General features: G+C 35.4%; 1 protein-coding gene and 1 pseudogene across 5 annotated transcripts; one reads left to right on the forward strand and one right to left on the reverse strand.

The window, feature by feature from the left end:
- Window positions 1-1,650: 1,650 nt before the first annotated feature.
- On the forward strand, window positions 1,651-14,434 carry LOC139894634 (myosin-9-like). 5 transcript variants are annotated; one of them, XM_071878038.1, is made up of 38 exons: window positions 1,651-1,997; window positions 2,581-2,709; window positions 2,800-2,943; window positions 3,017-3,162; window positions 3,250-3,406; window positions 3,537-3,595; window positions 3,688-3,847; window positions 3,924-4,073; window positions 4,352-4,488; window positions 4,573-4,719; window positions 4,809-4,910; window positions 5,014-5,071; window positions 5,155-5,256; window positions 5,377-5,414; window positions 5,529-5,655; window positions 5,730-5,900; window positions 5,973-6,104; window positions 6,189-6,298; window positions 6,567-6,630; window positions 6,731-6,908; window positions 6,986-7,191; window positions 7,373-7,492; window positions 7,588-7,686; window positions 7,779-8,000; window positions 8,110-8,228; window positions 8,654-8,765; window positions 8,851-8,895; window positions 8,989-9,240; window positions 9,628-9,786; window positions 9,884-10,090; window positions 10,174-10,314; window positions 10,394-10,464; window positions 10,546-10,645; window positions 10,720-10,776; window positions 10,868-10,924; window positions 11,012-11,092; window positions 11,223-11,302; window positions 14,024-14,434. In XM_071878038.1, the coding sequence occupies exons 1-38, from the start codon at window positions 1,995-1,997 to the stop codon at window positions 14,151-14,153; spliced, it is 4,572 nt and encodes a 1,523-aa protein (XP_071734139.1). In that variant the 5' UTR covers window positions 1,651-1,994; the 3' UTR covers window positions 14,154-14,434. The 5 variants fall into 5 exon arrangements, 3 of the variants coding, with proteins under 3 accessions (XP_071734139.1, XP_071734137.1, XP_071734138.1); XM_071878036.1 differs by lacking the exons at window positions 1,651-1,997; window positions 2,581-2,709; window positions 2,800-2,943; window positions 3,017-3,162 and having other exon boundaries at window positions 3,254-3,406; XM_071878037.1 differs by lacking the exons at window positions 1,651-1,997; window positions 2,581-2,709; window positions 2,800-2,943; window positions 3,017-3,162 and having other exon boundaries at window positions 3,278-3,420.
- A 75-nt stretch (window positions 14,435-14,509) lies between these two features.
- Window positions 14,510-18,108, reverse strand: LOC139890129 (uncharacterized; annotated as a pseudogene).
- Between the last annotated feature and the right edge of the window lie 1,825 nt (window positions 18,109-19,933).

A 19,933-nucleotide genomic window follows, 5' to 3' on the forward strand; every position in this document is an offset into this window, starting at 1 on the left:
CTTTAAATTATTGAATTTGAAAGCAAAATGCTTGTGAGCCAAATCAAGTAAACCTGGGGAAAAATAGTGTTTCAAATTGGAAATCTATCTATATGTTCAAAAAATTTTGGTGCCAAGTTTGTCATGAATTGAAACTCTGACATATATGACTGTAATTTACCTTTCATAATACTCATTTGAATTTGGATTGGATTAATACAAAGTCAAAAATTGCATTTTAATCCTTTTAAAATATGCTTTTAACAAGTCACATGAAAAGAGAGTGCTAGATTCATTATGCCAAAGGTAATATATCAAAAAATCGCCGTTCAAAAAAATTTACGAAAGTATAACGAATAAATTTTATTAAAACTATGCATGTCAAGTAAAAATAGTGAACAAGATTTCCAAGTAATCAACTCACTAATTTGGTAAACAAAGTATGAAAATATAGACTAATTTAATCTTATTCCCCTTAATCAACCAAGCTAACAATTCACAAGTGGATGAGTGTTTCGAAACTAGGGTGAGGTTAACCAGGGTGGATCTTAGTGTATCTGTAGGGTGATATCCCGCCCCACCTGGATTATATAAAAAAATTATAATAATTTTTTTTTTTTACTAAAAAAATAAGGTTTTTTTTAGTGTTTATCCCCCTTTCATTAGTTTTACCCCTGAAGTATGGTTCAAGTTTCGCGAAGGAGGTTAACTACTCTCTCGGAAAAATACATCAAGATTTCAAAAACTTCATTCACCACTATATTCGTCTTCAAGTTTCGCGAAGGAGGTTAACTACTCTCTCGGAAAAATACACCAAGATTTCAAAAACTTCATTCACCCCTATATTCGTCTTCTCTGGCCATCGAATATTGGCAGCAGTGATCTGATGCTTTCGTTCTCTTCTTCCTTTCTTTCATTTGTCGGTCCATCACCCCTCTTCGTACTGTCGTTTATCAAATTTTTCGCTTCACTTTTCCATGGTCCAACACTGAGTTGATTATCTACGTAGTCACCGAACCCTAGGCAAGTCCTTCCTTTTTGATGCTAGCATAATGCTATATGTTTTTATTCTGAAAAAACAAGAATTAGAAATTAAAGTAGATCGGACGATTTATTTGTGATACAATTGATACACAAATCTGACAGAAAGAAATCTTTATACTAGCATCTATTGATTAGACCCAAACGGTAAAATTATGACACAACAAAACCTTTATTAATTGATGTACGGAGTATATACATTTGTGTTACTATTTTATATTTATTTATTTATTTTTGAAAATATAAAAGAAATTGATCGGTTATTTTTAGGGAAGTGATTCTCACACACTACTTTTTGATTTATGTACACTTTTGTCTCAAAAAATTACATTTTAGGGAGATGATTCTCACACACTACTTTTTGATCCATGTACACTTTTTGATCCTCACATACCACCTGAATTTTGCCCAAATGACCACCTTAACTTCTAGTGAAACTGTAGGTAATATGTTCTTGAGCTTAATTAGAATTTAAAGTTTCCTAGTTACAAAAAAGAAAATAAATAAATATTTTTTATTTTATTTTATTATTTATACGACGAAGCAACCAGATTAAATTTAAAAATGAAATAAATTAATTAGCCATGCAGAAATAGGGAAACGCATTACAGAGTGCTGTATGTGTGTGTTGGTGTTCTATACTCCAGTAAATCATAACCACGAATCTGCGACAAATTTGCAATAAGGAATCCGATTTCACAGGGAAGCTATTGAACAATGTCACTTCCACAATCAACCATACACCGGAAACACGGAACTTGTAAGAAACCAACACACACAAACAGAAATTGTGAAAAATTTAGGGAAATTCATGATCAATTTGACAAAATTTTGAAATTATGCCTCGAGAATATCAGCTATCACGCAGATCAATCATCCTCGCCAAAATTGTGTATGAACGGAGCCCTAATTTGTTGTGAAAAAAGAAGAATCTATACATTTTATAATTTAGGGTTTTCAATTGAAGTTTCATCATGGTACGTGAATAGTGTCGTATTTTGTAATTATTTTTCACTAAGTTTTGGTGATCAATATGTTTTATTGCGGTATTGTTTCCTAAGGTTGAAATATAGATTTAATTGATGATTTTATGATATTTGAATTGTGATACAAGTTTGAATTAGGATTTTAAATACTAATATTAAATATTTAATCAATAGAAATATAAAATGTTATATGTAATCATTAAGTGTACATATCACTTTATCAGTTTAGAAGTTGAAAACTAACCTGTTTGACATACAGAGAGGAAGTTCATTACAATAGGAGAATCTGTAGTTGTCTGTGTGCATTCAGACCCTTATATATGAATGATGACGTGTCATTTGTTAGTAAAAAGTTATTTGTTGTGAAGAGAGTGTAAGGATTGTGGATTACTCAAATCTATGACTCCGCTGTTACTAATTGCTCGCTGTTTGCTTTCATAGAATTCACCACGATTAATACGGAGTATTAGAGTTTTATGTTTGCATTCGTACATGATTACATACGTTACTTGTCATATTCGATACATGGATTTGTTGATTCATTATGCATAATGCACTACATCATGTACTACAGGGAACTGCAGTCAATATAACAGTGGGTTCTCATGTTTGGGTTGAAGATACAACAGAAGCATGGATTGACGGGCAGGTCACTAACATTAAAGACAAAGACGTGGAGATTCGTACTACCAATGGGAAAACGGTTTGTTATTATTTTTCTATACCAAGATGTATCTTATGATGCTTTAATGTTATGTGTCAATTAATTAAAATCTATGTTACTTGTTTACAGGTTGTTGCTAATTTATCAAAAATATATCCAATGGATATGGAAGCTCCAGCTGGTGGTGTTGATGACATGACGAAACTATCTTATCTGCATGAGCCAGGAGTCTTACAAAACTTAAGAATAAGATATGAACTCAATGAAATTTATGTACGTTCTCATCTCAAGTTTAGTTTGAAGTTCAATTATTAAATCGAATCTTAACTGTCCTGAATTATGACAGACATATACTGGAAACATTCTGATTGCAATCAACCCGTTCCAAAAATTACCTCATTTGTATGATTCTCATATGATGCAACAATATAAAGGGGCGCCTTTTGGAGAGTTGAGTCCTCATGTCTTTGCTATTGCAGATACATCTTACAGGTTATTATCATTTTTGTTATGATAAGTAACAATTTTTAGTTTATTGTATGCACGGGTTTTCACCCTTTTTCTGCTGTATCTTGTTAGGGCCATGGTCAATGAAGGAAAAAGCAATTCGATTCTGGTGAGTGGTGAAAGTGGAGCAGGAAAAACAGAGACAACCAAAATGCTTATGCGGTTCCTTGCATATTTGGGTGGCCGGAAAGCTACCGAAGGTCGCACAGTTGAACAACAAGTCCTTGAAGTATGATACATGACGTATAGTTCTATGTTTAATTAACTCCTAGTTATACCATATTAAATGTCAATTAATGCATAGATAGACAACTGTATGTATATCTTTATGTGGATCCTCATAAGATTCTGTCATGCAGTCAAATCCAGTTCTTGAAGCATTTGGCAATGCTAAAACTGTTAGAAATAACAATTCCAGGTGACTATATTTTAAAGGTATATATTCTGTACTTGTATGCTTATGTGTATGGTTTTGACATTATTTTCCTCTTCTATGTGTTAATGACTCAGCCGTTTCGGTAAGTTTGTTGAGATCCAATTTGATAAGCATGGGAGAATATCAGGAGCAGCCATCAGGACTTACCTTTTGGAAAGATCTCGTGTTTGCCAAGTAAATGATCCCGAGCGGAACTATCACTGTTTTTACCATCTTTGTGCAGCACCACCTGAGGTAATAAATAAATTTTTTACTTTTAATTAGTCAACCTTAATTCTCTAGGTCTGATTGACTTTACATGTCCCGTCAGGAAGTTGAGAAGTATAAATTGGGAAGCCCGAAATCGTTTCACTATCTTAACCAGTCAAATTGCTTTGAGCTGGTTGGTGTGAATGATGGGCTTGAATATCTTGCTACAAGGAGAGCCATGGACATTGTTGGAATAAGTAAAAAAGAGCAGGTATACCTTCTGCAATTATTGATATTTTTCATTTTCTATTTTAACCTTCCCAATATAGCCAAGTGGTTCGGGTCCTGAGTTCCTCCCAAGAGGTTTCAGGGTTGGAAACGGTCACGAGATACCCCGTACTCGGTTAGGTCGCGTACACCTGAGTAAGAAATACTCCCCTTCACCGGGTTGCCTGTACAAGAAAACCTTCTCTGTTTACCTGTTTTTGTTTTTATTTTTATATGCAATAAGAAAATATAACGGAATACCTTTGTTTTACTTTTTCATAGGAAGCTATTTTTAGAGTTACGGCTGCTATTCTTCATCTTGGAAATATAGAATTTGCTAAAGGGAAAGAGGTTGATTCTTCAGTGTTAAAAGATGATCAAGCTAAGTTCCATCTTAAGATGACAGCAGAACTTCTTATGTATGACCGTTTTGAATCCCCAAATAATGTGTAAGCTCTTTGTATTGTTGTATATGCTCATAATAAAAGCATAACGTGTGTCAGGTGTGATCCTGTCGGGTTGCAAGATGCGTTGTGCAAACGTGTGATGATCACTCCTGAAGAAGTCATTAAAAGGAGTCTTGATCCTCTTAGTGCATCATTCAGTAGGGATGGTTTGGCTAAAACAATCTACTCCAGATTATTTGATTGGTACAATTTAGTAAAATTGATACTTTTAAACGAGTTCACTTTACATGAGAAAAATATAAATCAAGATCCGTACTTTTTGTGTTTTTCAGGTTAGTGGATAAAATTAATAAATCGATCGGACAAGATGCCACCTCAAAATCTCTGATTGGCGTACTTGACATATATGGTTTCGAGAGCTTTAAAAACAACAGGTGGAAACCAAACACATATTGTATTCCCTCCATTCCATACACTCGTAAAAAATGTTCTTCTATGTAAATTTTTATTTTTAATTTTATCGTCATGCACATGCAGTTTTGAGCAATTTTGCATTAACTTTACAAATGAGAAACTACAGCAACACTTTAATCAGGTAAGCGTCCAATCATTTCAAATACAGTTAGCACAAGTTGTTGTTAAGCACTTATATAAGAAGGTTACATGTTTGAATTTCAGCATGTCTTTAAGATGGAGCAAGAAGAATATAAGAAAGAGGCTATCGATTGGAGCTACATTGAATTTGTCGATAACCAAGATGTTCTTGATCTCCTTGAAAAGGTATAAACACTATGTAATTATTTCACTTTGTATACTTATTTAGTCGTTCTGCAAATCTAAGTGTTGTTGTATTCAAGATTTTAACTGTATAATTCTTGGATGTTGTATTTATATCTTTAGAAACCTGGTGGTATTATCGCTCTCCTTGACGAAGCTTGGTATAACATACTTCTTGGCTTAAGTTTATTCTTAGATACTGCAAATATATACCAAAATTGGTTACAATCTTAACTGATGTTCTTGTGTCTCGTTAATGGATCTTAAATTTCCAGTATGTTCCCAAAGTCGACACATGAGACGTTCTCAAACAAGCTTTATCAGACTTTTAAAAATCACAAACGCTTTATCAAGCCCAAGTTGTCACGCACAGATTTCACAATCGCACATTATGCTGGGGAGGTATGTATTTTAGCCAAAACCATGTTTGTATTTGAACCACTGTTTACTTGCTGTAAAATCTTGAATATTTATAGGTGCAATATCAATCTGAACAATTTCTTGACAAGAATAAAGATTATGTGGTCCCTGAACATCAAGATTTGTTGAGTGCTTCCAAGTGTTCCTTTGTATCTGGCCTGTTCCCTCCTATTGCTGAAGAGTCGTCCAAATCATCGAAATTTTCTTCAATCGGTTCCCGTTTCAAGGTATATCTACCTACCTCAATCATTATCATCTTGTATGCCAATGTTAACTATGTATCATGTATGCTGATGCAGCTTCAATTGCAACAACTTATGGAAACACTAAACGCAACAGAGCCTCATTACGTGAGATGTGTAAAACCGAACAATAAGTTAAAACCTTCCATATTTGAGAACGTGAACATCTTGCAACAATTGCGGTGTGGTGTGAGTATATTAAACTATTGCTCCATATATTTTGTTCTTTAGTTGCTTTCGGGATGCATATGTGACTAATTCTTGTCCTCTTAGGGTGTTTTAGAGGCAATCAGAATCAGTTGTGCGGGGTATCCTACCCGCCGTGCGTTCTTCGAGTTTATAAACAGATTTGGAATACTTGCACCAGAAGCTTTGGCAGGAAGGTAAGTTTCTCTTCATGGTTGTAAAAATCCTCGGGATTTAGTCGGTCAAAGACGGATTTATTCGGTCAAGATTGGTGAAAGTCTTTCAAATACAGTCAAAGTCAATGTTGGTCAACGTCCGACTAATCCCCGACTAGTCCCTGATTAACGACTTTTACAACCATGTTTCTCTTTCATTCTAAATTGCAACTATGATATTATGTGCCTCAGTTTGAGTTTTCTATTTCTGATTTACAATATCTAACTTCCTTTTTTACTCGGTTTATAGTAGCTTTGATGAAAAGGTAGTATGTGCAAAGATCTTAGAAAAGATGGGCCTAAGTGGCTTTCAGGTATTGAGAGTGTATTTATATTTATATATTGCTCTAAATGATAACTATTTTATTTTTGTGCTGACCTCTGGTTGACTGCTTACGTTTCTTTAATATACAGATTGGTAAAACCAAAGTATTCTTGAGGGCTGGTCAAATGGCCGAATTAGATGCAAGGAGAGCCGAGGTTCTAGGCAGTGCAGCTTCGATTATTCAAAGACGGATAAGAACTCATATTGCTCACCAACAGTTCATTGCACTACGCAGATCTTCGATTTTCTTACAGTCTTTTTGTAGAGGTAAATTAATCAACTTATGTAATCATTCAGCATGAGAAAATCTCCTGCATTTAATGTTTGAAAAATTGGACTTGTAGGTAGTTTGTCTTGCAAGAAATTTGAAGAACTGAAAAGAATTGCAGCTGCTATAAAAATTGAGAAGCATGTGCGTAAATGGCGTGCTTGGCACGCCTATACTCGTCTCCGGGTGTCGGTGCTTGCAGTGCAGACATGCTTACGTGCAGTAGAGGGTCGTAAGAGATTCGTATTCCGTAAGGAAACTAATGCTGCAATCAAAATTCAGGTTAATTTTACTTTAATCCTAATCATCCATGTTCAAACCTCGCTAGCACTATAATACTTGCCTTCGTGGGGTAACCTGAACAGGGAAAAACCTTATGTGTTTACTTTCTTCTATAAACATCTCACAGTTTACAAATTGTGTTGTATTAAAGGAATATTCTTATATAGTTTTATTTGCATAGACTCGTTGGCGTTGTCATAAGTATTCTTCATACTATAGAAGGCTAAAGAGAGGAGCCATCGTTACACAATGCGGATGGAGGGGAAGAGTTGCAAAGAGAGAGTTACGAAAACTCAAAATGGTCAGTCTTGATGTTTAATAATTAATATCATAACATATTCATGCTATTATGCATTTATTCATACTACTCGTGTGTATGCTATTTCTACCCTGCAGGCTGCACAAGAAACAGGTGCACTTAAAGAAGCAAAAGATAAGCTTGAGAAACAGTTGGAGGAATTAACATGGCGTTTACAATTGGAGAAACGTTTAAGGGTAATACAGTCTCATATATTTTTTTATTTTTATTTTTATCATGTTAATAAGTAGATGAGATTTATCTTCTTAATTTTGGTTCATGTGTCCAGACTGACTTGGAAGAAGCAAAAGCACAAGAGGCTCTAAAATTCCAAACTTCTCTGGAAGCTATGCAAAAAAAACTTGACGAAGCAAATGCGATAGCAATAAAGGAAAGGGAAGCAGCCAAAAAAGCTATTGACGAAGCACCTGCACTTGTTGAGGAAAAGGAGGTTGTTGTTGAAGATACAAAGAAAATTGAATCGCTGACTGGACAAGTTGATGAATTCAAAGTATGACATCTAAATACGATTTTCTGTCCTTTGTTCCGGTATATTCATTGCATAATCTTGTAATTGTAATAAAAATAATATACGGTTCTTCCATTGTTTGCCATTGCAGGGCATGTGGCAGTCCGAAAAGAAACGTGCCGATGATCTTGAAGAATGTTCTGAAGAAAGACGCAAGAAGCTGGAAGAAACAGAAAAAAAAGTTGTTCAGTTACAGGAATACATGAGCAGGTTTGTGGATTTGTAGTCTTAGGTGGTGTTTGTTTTTCAGTCCGCAGATCTTATAATGTCTTATGTCTGCGCGCTCGCAGATATTTTTATTGCAGACAGTTTGTTTTTCTGAAGACATAAGATAAAATAACGTCTTATTATCTCTGCACACTCACAAACTTAGAATTGTGCTTCTAAGTAGTGTAGATAGAATTAAGTTATTTTGCAGACATAAAAACAAACAGTCTTCACTATTCAACATATAGACATTTAGGCCACATCTTCTTAACAGACATGGTCCGCAGATCTTCAGACAAAAACCTCTTAAAAAACAAACAACACCTTAGTTTCATCGTTTTGTTAACTACATTTTCTACAAACTGCATTTCAACAGATTAGCATGTTTCTGTTTAATTTGATTTGTTACGATTCTCTGTTCTGCATAGGATGGAAGAGAAGCTAAACAATTTGGAATCAGAGAACAAAGTGTTCCGCCATCAAGCCGTCTCCATGGCACCTAATAAGTTCCTCTCGGGCCGTTCAAGATCTATAATTCAGGTATTTTCTCAAAATTATTAAAAATTAAACAAATAGTCGCACGGCATTGGTTACTTTATAACTTCATAACATAAACTATTTGCAGAGGAATGACAGTGGTACTTTAATTGGAGATACAAGGTCGTCTCTGGTATCATTTGAACTCAAACTTCGTGAATTATTTCTTCCATCTCGTCTGATATTAATTATTTATTACATCATTTATTGTTTATTTATGTCTCAGAGTCCGCGTAGTCCTTCGATGAGCCAAAGAGATGCAGACATAGACGACAAACCGCAAAAATCACTAGATGACAAACAAAGGGAAAATCAGGAGTTGCTTATCAGATGCATTGCACAACATTTAGGATTTGCAGGTAACCGACCGATAGCAGCATGTATCATCTACAAGTGCCTTCTACAATGGAGATCTTTTGAAGTTGAGAAAACAAGTGTGTTTGACCGTATTATTCAGACAATGGGCAATGCAATAGAGGTTCCAACCGTTTCTCAGTACATCCGTCATGGTTGTAAAAGTCTCCCGACTTGGCCGACTAGACCCTGCTAGTCAGGGATATTGAAGTAATCCGACTAGTGCCCGGGTAGTCGCCAACTGCCGGTTTATTCGGTCAAAGTTGTCAAAAGTCAAATTTAGTCAGTTAAAGTCTGATCTATTAGTTCAAAGTCGGATTTCTTCGGTCAAAGTCGGTCCAATAAAAACAAAGTCAAAGTTGGCCAACATCCATTAGTCCCTACAAGGTCCTGACCGACTAGTCCCGCCGACTAGCGACTTTTACAACCTTGACATCAGTTCTACTATTTTAATTTACTTTAGTTTTGTGAATTTTCTTCTAACTCTTTTTTAACTTTTATGTAACTAAAGAAAACACAGGATAATAACGACGTATTGGCATACTGGTTGTCCAATGCCTCTACTCTTTTGCTTCTACTCCAGCGTACCCTGAAAGCAAGTGGGGCCACATCTGGAATTGGTCCACAGCGACGTCGATCATCAGCTACTCTATTTGGGAAGATGACTTCTGTAATTTCCCAATTTTTCTTTGTTAATACTTTCAATATTCTTTATAAAATTTCAATAATTTGTAAAAGTTTTTTTTTTTTTTTTTTCTTCTATTTAGAGTTTTCGTGGAACTCCTCATGGGCTTGATCTTTCCTTTGCAAATGGAAGCCTGAGCACTGGAGTCGAAGGTTACAGCAAAGTCGAGGCCAAGTATCCAGCTTTACTTTTTAAACAGCAGCTTACAGCTTACGTTGAAAAGATATATGGCATGATTCGAGATAATCTGAAAAAAGAAATATCTCCCTTGCTCGGGATGTGCATTCAGGTAATTTACATTTTTTTTTTCTAATTTTTTAAAATTCTTAATGTTGGAAATTAGCATCTACTAACTGGTATGTTAATTTTTAGGCACCAAGAATATCTCGAGCGAGTCTAGTGAAGGGATCATCACGTTCTGTTTCTAGTACAGCTCAGCAAAGCCTAATTGCTCATTGGCAGGGAATTGTGAAGAGTCTTGGAATTTTCTTAAATATTTTAAAATCGAATCATGTTGGTGGAACTTCAGTTTCTATTTAAGTTCTTTTTCTTCCTTCTTTATTAAATCTACTAACTTTGAAATGCTTTCTAGGTGCCACCGTTTTTGGTTCGTAAAATTTACACACAAATATTCTCATTCGTCAACGTTCAGCTATTTAATAGGTATTATTATTTTCTTTTCTTTTCTTTTGTCAATATGCACCTACAAAAACCTAGTGTTTATAATTCTACTTCATGATGCAGTCTACTTTTGAGGCGTGAATGCTGTTCATTCAGTAACGGTGAGTATGTCAAAGCAGGATTGGGTGAAATCGAACACTGGTGTTACAATGCAACTGAAGAGGTATTTCCAAGATGATAATTTTAGTTTTCTTTTATATGCTTATTAAATTATTAAATTAAACAACAGAATTGCAGTATGCAGGTTCAGCTTGGGATGAACTGAAGCATATAAGGCAGGCTATTGCATTCCTGGTAAATTAGTTGTCTAAGAATTTTAATTTGGTTCCAAAAATTTGTATGTTTTGATAATCTCGGTTTACAAGAATCTGTAACCTCAATTCAGGTTATACATCAAAAGCCGAAGAAAACTCTGAAAGAAATAAGTCATGATCTCTGCCCAGTGAGTCATATATGTTTTTTTGTTAGGTTACAACACGAGGTAATTTATTCTACCATTACAACTAGCAATTATAATTTTGGTCCACAGGTTCTTAGCCTACAGCAGTTGTATCGGATTAGTACAATGTACTGGGATGACAAGTATGGTACACATAGTGTCTCTGCTGATGTAAGTATTTAGTCATCCGATTACTCGATTATCAGCTCGTTCTGATAAAAAAAAAATACTATAATTAGATAGCTATAGCTATAGTGTTACGCAGTAATATTTAATATGTGCCTTAAATGCAATCATTCAGGTTATATCTAGCATGAGGGCTTTGATTACTGAAGAAAACAATGTAGTGAGCAATTCTTTCCTGCTGGATGACGATTCCAGGTTAGATTTTCCAATATATGTAGTGGGTATTTTTTTATATGTAAAACACAATGTTTTTTAGTTTTCTTTTTCTCTTTTATATGCCACAAAAATATTTAACTTGGCATACACAATTGTGATTGCTAATTTAGAATTGCATCTCGAAATAAGAGTTCCAGTTTTAAGATATCTTTGTGCTTAAGTTGTAATATCTGTGATGTGGAACCGAGCTGATTAAAGAGCTATATTGGGTTGGGCAGATTTTTACTTGGAGGCAAAGCCAATGTTCTTTATTTGTTTATCACATTGAAATATTATAATATAAGTCTAGATAGGATACAAATCGAGATTACTAGAAGTTTAGGTCGGTTAGGAGTCTTATAGGTCTATTTTGTATTTTATATATATACTTCTTTTATGTACGTAGGAAGGGGGAGCTATCTATCTTTTAATCAATAAACCATATTGAGTTTGAAACTCTTTCATGTTTACGTAAAGGCTCTTTACGAGAGTATTTTTACGGGTTAAATCACGTTTGTGTTTTAATTATGGTTGTGAGGAGCGTTTGTCTTCCAACGGATCCTTTGATCCTTACCAATTGGTATTCAGAGCAATCGATTCACCCTATCATCATTCGATTAGTTGGGTCTCGCCCACGTTTGGATTTTGATAGTTTATCCAACATATCTTAACTCCGATTAGTTGGGTCTCTCCCACGTTTGGGTTTTGATATCCTATATATATATATAATCGGTACTGTTCACAGGGTACTGTTCACGTTGAATCACTGTTCATCGCTACTGTTCACCGCATCAGAAAATTAATTACTGTTCATCAGAGAAAAACACTATTCACCCCACTGTTCATCCGTCAGATTTCCGTCAGATTTCTGTTCATCTGAAAAAAAAAGAATTTTTTTTTTTCTTTTCTAGTTTCAATGGCCGGCGATAAGGGTAATCGAAGTCACGATCTCGCTATCGCTCTCAAAGAACTCAAGAACACGCTAGATAAAGTTAATAAATCCAACGAGCGTGCAAAACAGCGATGGCTTGAAGAAGAAACCCGAAGAGCTACTTATGATGTACGACTTTGGAACGAATCACATCAATACTACCAATATGGATTATCTCAATACCACCAATGCCCCATTTACTATGAACCACAATCCTACCATCCACCCTACTATCCACCACTGCCCTACTATCATCCTTACTATCAACCACAACTCTACCAGCAGAGTGAACCTGTTAACGAGAATCTCGATACGGAAGAGTTTTTTGATTCGATGAAAAGTTTAATCTCGAGGTTGAAGAAATCAGAATCAGATCGTATGAAGAATAGTGACAAAATAGTTGAAGGGAGTCAAGTTGAGGCAGAAAATAATAAAATAGTTGAAGAGAGTCAGCTTGAGGCAGAAAATATATCCTTGAGGCAGAAAATATATCCTCGTGTCGTGAAAAAGAAACTATTTTGGATGAGATACAAAATGATATAGTTGTTAGTGTTGAAAAAGATTCAAACTCGTTAGGCTCTAATTTAAAAGAAGAGAATTTAGCCATATGTAAAGTAGTCGCGAGTTCCGAATGTATCGTTGCTAAAAGTGACGATGTAATAGTTTCAAAAGATAACGGAGGAAATAAGATTTTAATTGCTTCTATGAATAACTTCCTGGATGCAAGCAAGAGGATTAATAAAGAAGATTTGCTCGTGTTTAGCATTGAGAACTCGAGGTCGAGTTCTTTTCAAGAAGGGGAGAAGGGTCAAAGGGTTTTAGAGGATAAGAATTTTGCAAGAGGTCGTCGCAAACTTATTTGGAATGGAAATTATGAATATGTAATTGGTGTGTTTGTATTTGATCCGGGCATATTATTTTATTTGAGTTGCACTGTTCATCAAGTTGTCATTGATTGGTTTATCTTTGATCCGGGTAAATCGACTTATTCAAGTTGGAACTCGAGGGCGAGTTCTTTTCAAGTGGGGAAGACTGATGTGGAACCGAGCTGATTAAAGAGCTATATTGGGTTGGGCAGATTTTTACTTGGAGGCAAAGCCAATGTTCTTTATTTGTTTATCACATTGAAATATTATAATATAAGTCTAGATAGGATACAAATCGAGATTACTAGAAGTTTAGGTCGGTTAGGAGTCTTATAGGTCTATTTTGTATTTTATATATATACTCCTTTTATGTACGTAGGAAGGGGGAGCTATCTATCTTTTAATCAATAAACCATATTGAGTTTGAAACTCTTTCATGTTTACGTAAAGGCTCTTTACGAGAGTATTTTTACGGGTTAAATCACGTTTGTGTTTTAATTATGGTTGTGAAGAGCGTTTGTCTTCCAACGGATCCTTTGATCCTTATCAATCTGCCTCTTTGCGCTTAAGTTGTAAGATCTGAAGAATCTGTAGTCCACCACTTATCAGTTATCACCATGGTTGTAAAAGTCCCGATTATCCCCAATTAATCTCTTTTTAGAAGCATACCGATTTTGCAAAATCCCTCTAATTAGCCGGTCAATGCTGGTCAGTGGGTGAAAATCGGATTTAGTGGTCAAAGTCGGTTTTAGTGGTCAAAGTTGGATTTAGTCGGTCAAAATTGGTCCAAGTGAAACTTGGTCAACATTTTAATATGAATTTAATTTAGAATTTTGGAATCCTTGAACGATTAGCTGTTTACAATATTCTTCAAAATTCTATATCAATAGAATTGTGATGGTTTTTCATGATTTATATATGCAGCATTCCATTTTCAGTCGACGACTTATCAAAATCATTGGATCAAATAGAAATTTCAGACATCGAGCCTCCACCTCTAATTCGTGAAAACTCGGGATTTAGCTTTCTGTTGCCACGTATTGAGAATCACTGACCTACCACTTTCTTGCTAGACGGTTCTTGGTCCGATATCGCCCGGTTATAATTGACCACCTTTCTGGTGGACTGGCAAAAAGAAAAGTGTTGTGTTCTGAGAAAAAAAGTGGCCAAGAAAAAACATGTTTGTGGAGCTGCATTTGCTCACGTTTGGTCGGTGTAGCATGTTGTACAAACAGAAATATATCCTGGTTGTAAACTGTAGATGAACATGAACATCTCATTTTTAGCAATCAATGTTGAATTACTAGTTGTTTTGCAAATTACAAATGTAATGAGTACAACCATACTTCATACAGTATAGTACAGCAAGCGAAATATTCTAAGTTGAAGAAGAGGAAGAATAAAGTATGGTTAGCTTGTTGAAGTGGCTAACATAAGATGATCTTTTATTGACTCCAGCTCCTGAATAACACTTTTAATACCGATTCGATGTTTTGGTAACTCCATGGAACATGCCACTCCAAGCTCAAGCATCGTACGCAAACACGCTTCATTATTGTTGGTTAACGGTTTAGGATCGTCACAAGGATCCAGTAGAAGTATTGGATCAACAATTTGTAGCAAGTGATCACTCATGGCTGTGCTAGAATAGTTATGAAGGTTGACACCATCTTTGAACATGGGATCTGTAGGCCTTTTACTTGTCACCATCTCCAACAACAAGATACCATAACTGTAAATATCTCCACTTGTTGATACTTTGCCACCAACACCATATTCTACAATCATCACCTTTTGCATTAGAAAAAAAGAAAAAAAGAAAAAAAAAGTAATCACCTATACTATGGTATTCAATGTTGCTTTTTTAGATCAATTTCAACATGACATACTTCTTTGAAAAAATGAACTGATCGGAGCCATTTCAGTACTCCCTACAAAGACTGAGGAAAGACTGTACCCGTGACATCCATGACATACTTATTAAATAGACTTAGACCCACTGTATCATTTGATTTATTTGAATGTGCAAATGTTAATGCCACACGCGTCTCGGCGATTCCAATTTTTCATATGGTCTCAACTAAAAAAATATGCCTTTTGTAAACAAAAAATCAGTCTTAATAATATTTTTCATAAGTACTACATATTGTTAGATTATAGGGCCCTTTGGATTATGGGCCTTGTGCAAGCGCGTGTTGCACGCCCTCAAATCCGCCCCTGATTAATGCCATGAGTATTAATAACATCATATATAAAAAAAAGTTAATGAACTACATAGAGTAATTACTGTCTACCTGGAGCTGCATAGCCAACGGTTCCTCTAACTCCACTCGAGTTGCTGTTGTACGTGTTTACATGTTCTGATTGGAGAATCTTCGATAGCCCGAAATCACCAACATGTGCAACCATATCTTCATCAAGTAGAATATTACTCGGTTTCAAATCACAATGCACAACCGTCCTACCGTTATGGTTGTGAAGATAATCAAGCGCATAAGCCACATCTAACGCAATACATACTCTCTGAAAAAGACAGAGTCGTGTAACTTCGATTTTAGTTTCTCGTTTCCTACTCAAATGTAACCATATATCCAAACTTCCATTAGGCATGAACTCATAAACCAGAGCTTTAAATTCATTACCTTCAAAATCAGAACCACTGCAACAAGTTATAACCTTAACTAAGTTTCTATGTCGAGCGTGTCTCAACGCGTTACACTCAGATATAAAACTCTTCGAACCTCCTTTATGATGAAGATTTAAAACTTTTACCGCAATAATCCCTACGTCCAAATCGATCTTTCCTTTATAAACAGACGCAAAACTACCCTTACCAATCATGTTGTTTAACGAAAATTTGTCAGTTGCATCGTACAGCATTTTATAAGAAACCTTGATTAGAGGCATCTCGTCAATGCAGTCGGGTGTATCATCTTCATCGATATCGCCACCTTTCATTTTTCTCTGATAGATGAAAAAAAGTACTACCACAGTTGCACAAAGTACCACCACCGAAAAACAGATGATTAAAATAACAGTAACACTTAACTTTTTTCTTCCCTTTGAATTAACAGAACTGCATTTTGGCAAGTTAAGTTCGATTAAACCCCCGCAGAGGCCACTGTTTCCGTTTATGCTTATCGCGCTTGCATTTGCAAACACTCCTTTACTGCTTACCTGTCCTTCGAAACCATTAAACGATATATTCAAATTCTCTAACGAAAGTATCTCCAAAAAACTTGGAATTTGACCAGTAAAATTGTTAACTGATATATCAAGATTTTGTAGCGCCTTTAATGAAACCATCGATCGAGGAAGAGATCCACGAAAGAAGTTTCCTGCTACATTTAACGTTTGCAGGCTGCTGCAGCTACCAATATTACTTGGAATTTCACCCGATAAATGATTATTCGCCAAAATAAGTTCGTTCAAGTTGTTAAGATCGTTGCCAATATCAAACGGAAGTTGACCCGATAAATAATTACCACCCAAATTCAGACTAATCGAAAGAGACGAGAGTTGAAAAAGACTATTCGGTATGATTCCAGTAAGGTAGTTTTGTTCGAGCGTTAACCCGATCAACTTCTTACAATTTCCTAAACTTGATGGTATGCTTCCATTCAATTTGTTCATTCCCATGTTAAGTTCGATCAACAACGACAAATTTCCTAAACTGTCGGGAATGGTCCCTATAAAACCGTTCGATTTGAGTTCTAGTCTTTGTAAGTTTTCCAATCTACCAATACTTTCAGGAATTGTGCCTGTAAACTGATTATACGACAGATCTAATGTGGTTAACCCCGAAAGGTTACCTATTGACGAAGGCAAGTTACCTAAAAACGCGTTTGAACCAAGCCTAACGAAATAGAGTTTAGTTGAAAACCTTCCAAAAGATTCTGTTAAAAAACCTGTTAAGTTGTTACCACCAAGATCCAATAATTCCAAACTGCTGCAATTAGCCAACGTGTCGATGAAACTCATTTCGTCGGCTTCTCCTGTTCCAAAACTGTTGAACCCGAGCGACATCTCTACAAATTTACAGATGTGTTTTTTCGAGGATCGATTACTATTTTTCCACTGAATCTGTTTCTAGATATATCAAGTGTTCGTAATTCAGTTGAATTAAACACTGATGAATGTATTGGACCGGTAAACTGGTTATCAGGTAATGAAAGTTCTTGAATATTTGGTTGCTGAAAAACTAAGTTTGTGTCCAGTGTACCGTTAAGTTGGTTACTGTCAAGAAACAAAGATTCCAACATCGTAAGGTTGTAAATCGACGTAGGAATGGTACCGACAAGCGCGTTTTCTGGAAACGCGAGTCTTTTAAGGTTTGTAAGACGATGAAAAACATCGGGAATGTTCCCGAACAAGTTACAATCACCGAGCGAGAAAGTTTCTAACAACGTTAAGTTCCCGATGAAGTTTGGGACCGCGCCCGTTAGATTGTTCTTGTGTATGATAAGAAGTTTAAGCATCGTTAACGAGCCAAATTCGTGTGGGATTCTCCCAACCAAATTGTTGATACCTAAGTGAAGAACTTCAAGGTTTGAACAATTCGACAGACTAGTTGGAATGTTCCCTTCGAAAGAGTTGTTATTAAGACGTAGTTCTTGTAACCGAAATAACTGACCCAGTTCCTGAGGGATGTTTCCGTTAAATGAGTTGTTTTGTAGCCGAATACCTCGGAGAAAACTCATGTTTCCGATCGAAGGAGACAATGAACCGACCAAACCGCTTGACGAAAGATCTAATAAAGTGACTCGTTGGTGTCGAGGACTGCACGTAACGCCTTGCCATTGGCAGAAATGTAAAGAATCGTTCCACGAATTCGTAACACCTTGAGGGTCGTCTGTTATCAGTTCTTTAACTGATATTAAAGCAGCTTTATCAACAGAGTTGTTTGTACTTTTCAGAGCCATATTAATAGGTAAAACTGTGAACAAAGTTGTAAACTGCATCCAAGTGAAGAAAACAAGTAGAGTTGTTTGTGTGCAGATCACCTCCATTTTGGGAATTAATTAAGGGTTAATATTTTTGTTTTACGAATTGCAGGTGTTTTCGTGTAATGCTGGTTAATTAAAATGTAATGAAGTCTTTTTCAGGCATATTTAAAGGATATGATTCGACACTGATCCATATCAATGGATTTGAATTAAACGTTATTAATTAAAATTAATTAATGTTGTTAGACTGTGATTCACCGATATTTGACCTTGTGCATGGTTGTTAACTGTAACAGAACAACGGTCGAGAAAAGGTGAATAGAATAGGAGATCCAGTAGTCAACTTTTTGACCTTTTCAGACATTAAGTTATAGTTTTGTTCATCACCTTTTTAGCATCATAGTTGGCTAATAAGGCTTAACTCATAGTCTCATACTGTAAACGCGTAAACAAGTATTAACATTTTAGCATCAGATACAAAATCAAACATCAAAATATTTGAATAATAAATTATTTAATTTATTTGATAAGTCATTGAATATTATATTATTATGATCTTCGATCTCTAGTCATACTTGGCTGCCACAATCAATATTAATGTTGGACAGAAAGCAACCACAAGCTCGGTTGGTGCGGAACTGACTTCCATGACAGACATTAATTCACAAAATCTCTAATCCTTTGATTATTAACATATTGTCAATGCAATGTTATTTTTAACTTAACCTGTTCAACAAAATTCAATGGCTGTCATTGTTGTTTGGTAAATCATGGTCCCACCGAAAGATACAACCGGCCTGTTAGATTAGTATTGTCTTGGTTAGGCAACATATCAGGGGTTTTAAGTAGACTTTTATGAAGTTATCACTCTCCTACTTCTGGTTAATGGGACCAAGATTTACCAAACGGTCCAAACAACTATATGTTAGGAGTTCATAGATTGGCCGCAATTTATTGCTCTATGAAACGTTCCACAAGTTAACATATAACCCGAATTAACTTGATTTTCAAGTCTCTTATTTTAGCTAGGTTACTTGAATCATATCCTAACATGGTTGCCATCTTGATCCCACTAGTATAAAATCAATGCAGTTCACAATTGTGGTTATGGATAACTAAGAACCCTTGCATACATATAAGAAGGTGATCTTCAAATTACCAATTTTTAGACATACACCCGTAAAACTTCATTAAAGTATTGTACTGTACAATGTTTTAAAGCATATTTGGTGGTGTATGACTAAAAATTTGTGGGTTCTTTGATAATGAACAACAAATTATGGCTATCAAATACAATTTAGCAACATGTTTATATTAATAATATATTTCCAGCTTAGTGTTGTATATAAAAAAAACACACCCATATACTAACCTTTAAGTCAATTTCAAGTAGAAAAATAGGATGAGTAGTTAAGGTGTCTTTTTCACTAACATTATGATAGAACAGAGGTCATGAGATGGCATTTGAAAAAGTCTTATACATAGCAACATCAACTTTTGTATATATTGTCTTCTATATGTGTCACAGTTGCTATATAAATTGGTGACGCCAGAAAAAAATCAACACACGATTTGAAAAAATGAAGTACAAAGAGCTGACTCGTTTCTTATTGATTGTTGTCTTTGCACTCGTACTAATTATATCTTCTGCCGCCAGAACTCATCCTCAAACTACCACCCCTACTCAAAATCATGAGGCAAAAGGTAAGTGATCATCAAGATCATATGTTCTTTGCTTTAACTGATGACACCAATTAATTGTAAGATATGTAACAATCTGTTATGATGTGTCTTTAATTGCAGGGGATGTTAAAGCTGATAAACAAGAATACTCGACAACTAGTACTGGCGTAGGCGGTGGCTGTTGGCAATGTTGGGGTCATGGTTA

The sequence above is a fragment of the Rutidosis leptorrhynchoides genome, chromosome 2, assembly GCF_046630445.1.
Source record: "Rutidosis leptorrhynchoides isolate AG116_Rl617_1_P2 chromosome 2, CSIRO_AGI_Rlap_v1, whole genome shotgun sequence".
Classification (NCBI taxonomy): domain Eukaryota; kingdom Viridiplantae; phylum Streptophyta; class Magnoliopsida; order Asterales; family Asteraceae; genus Rutidosis; species Rutidosis leptorrhynchoides.

Bases quoted from the DNA above. Each gene is read 5' to 3' on its own strand.
- LOC139894634 (XM_071878038.1), top strand. The intron at 3,848-3,923 runs GTAATAAATAAA...ATGTCCCGTCAG, and splicing joins TTTGTGCAGCACCACCTGAG to GAAGTTGAGAAGTATAAATT. The intron at 6,299-6,566 runs GTAAGTTTCTCT...CTCGGTTTATAG, and splicing joins CCAGAAGCTTTGGCAGGAAG to TAGCTTTGATGAAAAGGTAG.